The sequence below is a fragment of the Lepisma saccharinum genome, chromosome 3 (genome assembly GCF_977018435.1).
Source record: "Lepisma saccharinum chromosome 3, izLepSacc3.1, whole genome shotgun sequence".
Classification (NCBI taxonomy): Eukaryota; Metazoa; Arthropoda; class Insecta; order Zygentoma; family Lepismatidae; genus Lepisma; species Lepisma saccharinum.
This window is the reverse complement of record NC_139231.1, coordinates 107,573,183-107,582,561: the sequence shown is the minus strand read 5'-3', so window position 1 is coordinate 107,582,561 and position 9,379 is coordinate 107,573,183. Positions and strand designations below refer to the sequence as shown.

Sequence of the window (9,379 nt, the reverse complement as noted above, 5' to 3'; positions counted from 1 at the left end):
AAAGTGCTTGATTGGCTTTCGGTGTTCGCCTCTGTTCTTCAACCTTGACGAGATGTCTGGATCTGAGGAACCTGTACTGCACAAGAAAGCAAAATCGGCCGACGTGATGCACAAAGTAGCTGTGAGTTCATTTTTGTCTTTGATGGGAAAGTTTGTGGGCGTGATATCCGGTGTTCCTGTAACCGTGAAGGTCAGCTGCCCATTAGCAAGGTCAAGGCTGGCTGAAGGCTTTGCATCAGGGGAGCCAAGACTAAGAGAAGTTTTAGCTTGCGTCGCTGGTTCTACAGTTTCATTTCCATCACTAACTTTTTCTTTGTTGATTACGCTGAAGGCCGAACGGTAAACTTGACTCCTAGCCACACCATGCAGCTTGGGTTCTCTTGCCATTATGCCTGATGAACTCCCAGGCACTCCAAAGGGATCTCCTTCATTCAGCATTTAGGGTCAAAGATACTGAGGAAGACAGAACCAACTTGAGCCTTATACCTGTAGTCCTAATGGTGAATGAGAATCTCTCATGAATCAAAACCGACAAATAGGTTGCCAGGTGGTCCATATGGTAATCTAGCGTGCATTGATCTAACTGGGTTTCATACTGAGATTTTTACCTGAAATTATTACAAAACTCTAAATTACTAATCCGAATAGACATACGATATGCGTAATATACTAATTTGAATACTTATGATGTGTTGAATATATTGTATGTAATGCGTAGTTCTGAGAAATTGATTATGCTTGTTCGAGAAATAAAATTTATATGAAATATAACCATGCATGATTCGAAGAAATTGTTTTGCTCTTTCAAAGTTGTATTGATTATATATGTTGATGTTTAAATTTTATCAAGGAATAAATTCGTCATATTTAATGTACCTACCTACACGCAAATAATTTATTCTTTCTAATTTTGCTTTGTTAATTTTAAATAAGTTTTCGTCAATGATAAGATACTACGATTCAGTCAACTCCTGGTTACGTCAACTACTGTAATACCAGGTATATTAAATACAGATGTATACAGTAAGCTTCAAAGTAAAACTTCGAATTTTTCACGACGTAAGTTAGTACAATTACAAGGTGATCCTTTTGTGGCTTCTACTAAGCACTTTGCTACTGTTGTATTCATTGGCGGATTTAGTCGGAGGGGTACAAGGGCACGTGCCTCTCTCAAAAGGGATTATTAGGTGTTATAAAAAGTGTTGATAGTGTATTGCAACAACAACAAAAAAAAATCGAGTACTCCTTTCCCAAATAACAAAAAAAAATACATCAAGGTTTAGCACAAAAATATTATTCGGCACTATATTTACTGTGCACCGGAAATAGAATCCGGGGCTTGGTTATAAATATAGATGGGCATTCGGATCAGAATCCAAATTACCCGAAGCCAAAATTTTCAGGATCAGATTAGAATCCTGTATTCGAATCACGAATCTTCAATGATTCGGATTCGCCAATCCCCAGAGGTGGTTGCCAGCTTGGGCTGCACGTCTCTTCACCCTTGCAACGCCAAATGGAGAATGGCCCGTCCGTCAACCTCCGAATTCCGAGGCAAGAAGCAACATAGGCCGCGTCCGAATCGGCAGTAGATGTCACCTAGAGCACCGTTCCATCCGGGGATTCAGCCAACCTCCGTTGTCCGAATTCGCGGCAGACGTGGAGTCGGAGGGGAGAGCAGAGAGGCGCGATAGATGTACGCTTGAACTGCTGTGACGCTGCGCTTGGCAGCCATATTCTAACTTTCACTTTGTACAGACAACATTTACTGATTAGAGGATGTAAAACTCAGTTATACTTTAACATTTTATCAATAATACTGAATGTAGAAAAATTGTAAATGATGAAATATCGTGTTACATTTTTAATATGAGTAAGTAACTAGGTGGAAATCATTGTCATGTTTGTTTGGCCTTCTGCTTCCGTGCGATGCGCCTGCGCCCCAGAGCGCGGTGGGTGAAGTTCGGGCTGACACCTGGCGGGAAAAGTGACAATCGTACTACAAGGGGACATGTAGATTCGGACGACTTGGACGTGACTTCGACGGCACGCGAGAGCAACGGGAGAGAACGGGACGGAGCGCTTGCCAATCCGGACACGGCCATACTCTCCGGTTAGACCGTTTGGTCTGTCACGCCACTGTCGCAAAAGCCTTCCCTGTCAGTGAAATTCGAACAAAAGGCCTTTATGTTAGAGTTAAGACAGCATGGAGTGTACGAGATAAATTAAATCTTTTGAAATTTTCTTCTTGAACGAGCTGTGTCCGAACTGAATATTAGAAAGATTGATTGATTTGTTGTTTTAAGTCCACTTCATGCACAGAAAGGCTAATCGGCACTGGACCTACAGTTTAAAGTGAGATCCGAAAGACTATGTGCCCCCACCGGGTATCGCACCCGGGACCAAATAGTAAAAAGATAATGAGGAACAGTTGTGCAAGATATTCACTCATCTTGTGGATCAAGTATAGAAGTCTCCCCAAGAATGGGGATGATCATCGACATCTTCATCACCATAATAATGATGAGAATCACTGTAGTCTAGTCGGTTGGGTGTCTGACTACCACGCGGGAGACCAGAGTTCGATTTCCGGGACATTTTTCCTGCCTTGTCCTCGCATAAAGTGACTCCGAGGCTCTCTGTCCTTAAATAAATGGGTACCTGGGGCAACCCTGGGGGTAAAGGCGGCCGAAACGTGGTGCTTATCACATCACCTCCAAATAACCGAGATCGATAATATGTGGGCCCCTACCCCCCACGCCCGCATCCCCTACATGTTCCTTCATGGCACGGTGCTATATGCACGGGGAACTTTACCTTACCTTACAATGATAATAATAATGATCATAAACTTGGAATATAACCGTTTCATTTTAATAAAAGTTTGTACCATAATCATAACGATTTTCATAATTGTTGCTCCAAATTTGGAGGGAGCGAGGAAGGCACCTTCAGTTGTCCCCACACAATGGCCTTTTAATGCTAAATCTTGTCTACCAAGAAAAAGTAGACTGTCCTTTGCTACTGCTCCTCGATGCAGCACCACAAATCTTGCCACTATCCGGTGGCACGAGACATTTCCATGACGTTTTAATCCACAATAGCGACGGAAGTTCTTTTGGACAGTGATGACAGATTCATTATTTTTTAAAAAAAAATTCACGGCGAATGCACGACATGGTGCAACCACGACGCCAAAATTGTTAATGGCACACATAACTCATTTAAACCCACTTCTATTTCTCGCCATAGCACATACAACGCCGCCTTACTACGTAAATCCAATCCTTCTATGAATTTTACCATACACAACCCATGCATAATTTAAAGTGTGAGTTAATTAATATATTCGTACCTGTATCAAATCATGACGAGGTGCTTTGTGTGATCGGAAATTACCACGACGACACAAACGCTGTAATGAATATTGTTTAGAGCTAATGCCCCATTGTTGATACATTTGTGTCTGAATGGACTTTGCAGTATCACAATAACACCGAATAAACGTCGACTGTTTGCCAGATAGTAGTTACAAGTGAATACAAGAATATGCTAATCACTTTCTTATGCCATAGCCCCTGCTACGATCCTTCCCCGCTGGATTCGCCAATGTGTCATAACCATTTAGTACATAGATAAGTTATTTTAGTTTTGTTATTCAAAGTATAACCACTTTGTTACGTTTTTATTTTATTTTATTTTAATTAATTAATTTATTTATTTTTGGCTTTATCTTGAGCTTCTCGGCAGAAATCGGTGCAACTATCTTCCCTTGTTTATGTTGCTGGAATTGTAAAATGTTGTAAAAATTATGTCTTGCTCCAAATGCAACGCACAAATGTATACCTCATTCTGTAGTTCGGCATTTGTATGGATCTAATTTATAAAAGTGACAAAAATCGATTGATGTACTATCCATCGCCCAGCTATATTGGTGTTTCGTGGACATATATATATATAAAAAGGAAAATCGAAAATGTTGTGCCTCTCTTACCCAGAGTGTGAGTCGAAACCTACAAGAAAATATAGAGCCTACTATATAGCTGCTTTGACACAGTGCATTATGTTGTTCTGTTCCACGAATAATGATCATTCTGAAGACGTAAGTGAACTTATCCGCAGATTCATCATTCCAATAGTGTTGAAATGTATTGCTTCCTCAACGACAGAAATCTTTGAAAGACCTAAATACTTAAATCACAAGTCTCTCAATAATAAAGTTCACCTGTTTTAGAATCGTCTTGGTTAAAGCAGACCGCTCGGCGATCAGCGCCATTAGGTGGGTAAAAAAAAGTTAAGTGCTCCCCTGTGCTTAACACCACGCCATGAAGTCGTATAGGGGGTGTGGGGCGCCCCACACTTTCTTGATCCGGTCGTGAGTGGTGGTGATGTGATCAGCATCATGCCCCTGACCGCTTTTACCCCCCAGGTACACATGTCATTCGACGCTGGGTGGGCGCCGGGGCCGCTTCCAACGTTAGAAAAGTTGTCGGATTTGAACCGGCCGGGGATCGAACCCGGGACCTTTAGCATGGTAGTCAGACGCGTTACCGACTGAGCGGCCACACAGAAATTGTAAGTTCTTGGAATGACATACGAGATGGTCGAGTGCCGAACCTGGAAGGATCGTAGCGGGTTATGCTTATGCATTGTAAGTCTCAAAAAAAGGTTGGATTTCGGCTCTTACGAGAGGTGAGTTGCCAATCTTTGTCTCGTCTCGAATTGTAAATGCCTGTCTCGTTCTTGGAAGGGTGACCATACGTCCCGCTTTGACAGGGACAATCCCGTTTCAGAGGCGTGTTCCGGTCGTGCCGTCGATATTCTTATAAAACACTATTTGCCCCTTTTTTAAAAAAAAAGTCTAAATTTGAAAGACATTCAAGCTAAAAAAGAAAATGGAGTTTTTAAACTAGCGTAATGGCAGCACTGTGGCAAAACAGCTGGACTAAGTTTCAAGCACTTCATAACAATCAAGATGTTCCATTTTTGTCGAGAACGTTTTAACAGACAGCAATTTACTGTTAAGTTAGCTCGCTTCGCGGGTTGTATTATTTGTGTGTTCCGTTATTTGTAGACCAGCGATTAAACATGTCCAAGAAGTGTACAGTCAACGGCAAAGAAAATGGTAGGCAAATTGTCCACCGCTTACGACTTGATGTGCGCGTTCACTCGAACGAAAGGTTTAACCACGCCGACCCGATCGTTTTAGATAACTGCTTTCCGAGGGCTGGCGTATATTTGATCTAAAAGAGCACAGGAGCGGGCAGACTAAAGAATGAGAGAGAGCGATTGAGAAGGCGATGTAAACAGTTTGTTCCAATATTTTTTTGTTGATACAATATATTCACATTTTTACCGTTCGCCAGTGTTATTATTTGATGTTTTTCAGGTATCTGGTATAATGCTATTAGTGTGTTATTTTGTTCGAGTCTACATATCTAAGGTAAACAAAACAGTGTAACTTTTCAAGGTATTTATTTCCGCCTCGCACTAGTACGACAATAAACGACCGTCTCAGTATCGAACTAAAAAAAACCTGGACCGTAAGTAAAAGTCACGACCGGTTTCCCGTACCCATAATGACGTCTGGCCCCGTGCCGGGGTATGAATGATACGTCATTCCGGGGACCGTGAGTGCACGCATTAGAGGATACAGTATATCCCACGATCCATGAACAAAATATACTTTCGTCCCGCTTCCTCTCCAATCTTGTTTGTGGGGAGATAATATGAGAAAGTTAATAGTAGTTTTTGTATTGAATTATATATTTATACATACGTGCGGCTATCCAAAGATTTACTTTTGGTGCATGTTTGCGTGTGTGCTTTGGAAAGTAAAGAGGGAGAAAAAGAGGTGATTTAGGCGCAGAAAATATCTGACGTTCAACAATTAAAACGTTGATCGAGTAGTAATAATCAACAACAACCAGTTATGGCAAAGCGGGGAGAGCTGTTTAAGTTCAGCCTAAGATAAAATCTTACTCCAATGATGTTTCTTTTTTAAATTTTACGTACGTTTAGACCACCGAAGCCGCCAATTATAATTTTGTATTTATGATGATACTAATGTTATTTCTTCATGGTAATTGATTGATTTCAGTTATTGTTCTTCGCTATTCTGCCACTTTTGGCTAATCGGGAAGATGATAATGAATTGTGCTAGGACGAAATTGATGAAAGAAAAACGGACAGCATGCAAACATCACCGAGGGCTATCCTTGTTGAAGTTCCAAACACCAGAGGCTGTTAATCTGCAAAGTAAGTCCAGGGTGTACTCTCATCGTTCATTTAACAACAGGGCATGCTTATCGGCTTTTCTTCGAGCAACTCGTGGTCAGCACATCGAGTCCTATCCAGGGAGGGATTTTCCACTAGACTAAACTAGGCTATAGCCTAAGGGCTGCACAAAAATGAGGCGCTGAAAGTGTAAAGTGACAAAGACCAATTGTGGAGGCATATTGTGCAGCGGTTCGGATCCCACTTTGAACTGTAGGTCCAGTCTCTATTAGCGTATCTGTGCATAATGTGGACTTAACAATTCAAACAAACCCACCAGCTATTACAATAATCCATAATATTGCGATAATAGCAAAATTAAACACCATGTCAAGTCCTTTTGCTTGCTTATTTCATGAAAGAAGGTAGGAGGAAAAAGTTTCTACCGTTCAAATAACTCTTTGCACCACAACCGTCTTACGTCATAAACGAAAACGAAGTTAAATGAATAATTTTTTATCAGATGTGTCAATATTTTGAAGTTTACAAGTGTTATTAATACAGAGAATGCAATTAGTGGAAGCAAAGTACCATGATAAACAAAACTATTATTAATAATAATAATAATTATAATTGTCAGCAGGGCCCAAATCAAAGAATAGCCTAGGGGCCCACATTTTATAAATGCCCCCTGGTCCCTTCGCCGCTGTTTCTGGCTATGGAGGCCGTACCACTAACAAAAATTACTATTGAGAGGAAATTTGGAAGTGCGGGGCTGAAAGCAGAGGGTGTGTAAACCCCGTAGCGCCGCCTGAGGATTTGACGAAGATGGCTACAATGCAATTATCTACTTCACACAATTTAGGATTCGATATATATTTTTTTATTGCCTCTATGTTGGAAGTGTACAGGAAATGAGTTTGACAAATTACTTAGCGAATAAAAGATTACGCAAGCACATAAATACACTTTTATTCCTTCTTTACTAAAAATTATGCATTATTTTTGAGCGAATTGTTGCTTGAAAGCATGGCGGAACTGTGTTAATTGAAGATCACCGATCCAGCCGCTTGATTAATCGGTGAATCTTAAATCTTTTTTCACAGCCTTCTCAGGAAATACAACTCCTTTGAATTTTGGCTACACTATATGCTCGTCATACAAAATCGATTTCGTTGCTTGCAATATAACATCCAATGTTAACAAAAACTCCACTAACAATTTCGATCAGTTAAGGTCGGAGTTGATATTTCCGTCTCAGAAGAAAAGATGCACTAAAGGTGATTGCTTATGTGGGCACAGTGTGTCTCCGTACAACAACGACAAAATTTCATCGAGCGTAGAGGGTATGAAGGCGAACGACTTTTCTTGGTAGCTTTTTCTCGTTGAAGCCTCCTTTCGACGCTTCGAGTCTTAAGATACCCGTGTGTTTGCAACCACGCTGGACAGATTTACAGTTGCCACTGATCTTAAAGTTTTCTGCCGGAGATCCTGCGGATAGACCCGATCTCTGGAGTGGAATTACCTCCAGTATGCAATTTGACAGAAAAACTGTCAGTGGCAAATTTGAATCTGTGCCGCGTAGTTACATACACACATGAATATATTATTATAATAATAATAATAAAAAAATGTTCAGTGTTGTTATTTGACTTCAACTCGCAAAAGATACTGAGAAATGTTGTTTGTCTTGAGATCCTACGCACCGTAAAAGTTATATCGATGTTTAACGTCGACACCCTTTAGGCATGTTTAAAACTGAATATAAGTATTGAAATTATGAAACAAGCTTTTTTTTCAAATTTTCGAACGAGGTTCATGAATAGGTATTCTATAATTCTGTATTATTTCTTAGTCTACAAGACAATCGAAAATAGTTTGGTTTAAATTTAAATTAAGATGGAAAGCATTGAAAAAATCGTCTCTTGTATCACTGTATCTTCTGAACGACTGATTCTTTGGCTCATTTCCTCTTTCCACTAGTCATCATCCTCTCTTTCAACTTGCTGATCACTCCTCCTTCTCCTCTCTGAGCGATGTAGTCCGGAAGTTCGATGCCCACTGGAATCAAAAAGGGACAACATTAAGTACACAGTCAACTCTGCATGTAGTGAACTCGGCTGTTGTTCAATTAAATCACTACTCCCGACGTAAATACATTAGAGATTACGTTTATAGTGAGTCCTTAATTTCGGTTTTACCGAACCTAAAAGAAAGGGTGTTAGCGCACCAGGGTTTGTAGTGAAATCACAGGTCTGTCCGATCACCGGCAAAATGTAATTTGTTTACCTGAAGTAAAAAAGACTCACTTACACATAAATACACAGCGTGTCGCTGTTATGAAAGGTTGAAAAATGGCATTTTCTATCCTTTGTGCATGCAACACCATGGAAAGTTTCGTGTTTGCCACTGCCATTTATTCTTGCTAATGGATAAGATTCTAAAACCAATATGCTATGGAAACCATGCAAGCAGAGAATATGTCAGGTGAAGTCATTGATCTTATCCCTTTTCCTTCACACCACATAACGTATGTTGATTGTTGTGGGTTTTGTATTTACACTCCATGGATGTCTAGTATATTCGTATCGTAGTACAAATTCTGTCTCTTTCCGACGGATATAATGTCAGCGGCAACAGTGATTCTCTCACGTGTTGCATACATACAACATACAAAATACCCCTTTTGAGTATTTGTAGCATCTAAACGATCAAAACTTTAATAATAGTAATAGTTGTTGTTTTTCATGTGCAGCTGACCTACGTGGCGGAGTGATTAGCACAGCGTTCTACAACACCAGTGTTCTTTGTTAGTGCTCCTTCATCAATTTCATCATATCATCACTCATCCTCAACGTAACGATTGGCCAAAAGTGGCAGAGAAGCGACGCTAAATAACAAAAATGAAATAGAAAAAAGAAGATGAATTGGATTAAGAGGGAAACAGAAAAGTTTACATGTGCCCACGAGCCTCGAACCTGGTACATTCAGTAGCGGGATGGTGAGTCAAACACTCAACACTCTGGAGGCAGAAGCTACTTGGGTGTAATCTAACTTTGTTACAAATCCATTGTATGAGCAGAGCACGTTCCTGACGCTACGATGATACTAAAAGACGGCTTTAGGACATTAACACGTTTCTAAAAATATTGTCCTTTCCACG

The 9,379-nt window shown here is 40.4% G+C and overlaps 1 protein-coding gene across 1 annotated transcript in view; it reads right to left on the bottom strand.

Moving 5' to 3' along the window:
• Positions 1–7,109: 7,109 nt before the first annotated feature.
• LOC145985286 (uncharacterized) overlaps positions 7,110–9,379 on the bottom strand; it is a 111,406-nt gene continuing 109,136 nt past the window's right edge. The window contains exon 3 of the mRNA XM_083119114.1: positions 7,110–8,277. Within this exon, the coding sequence (XP_082975240.1) occupies positions 8,180–8,277 (98 nt within the window). The 3' untranslated portion in view covers positions 7,110–8,179. The remainder of the gene's footprint in view (positions 8,278–9,379) is intronic.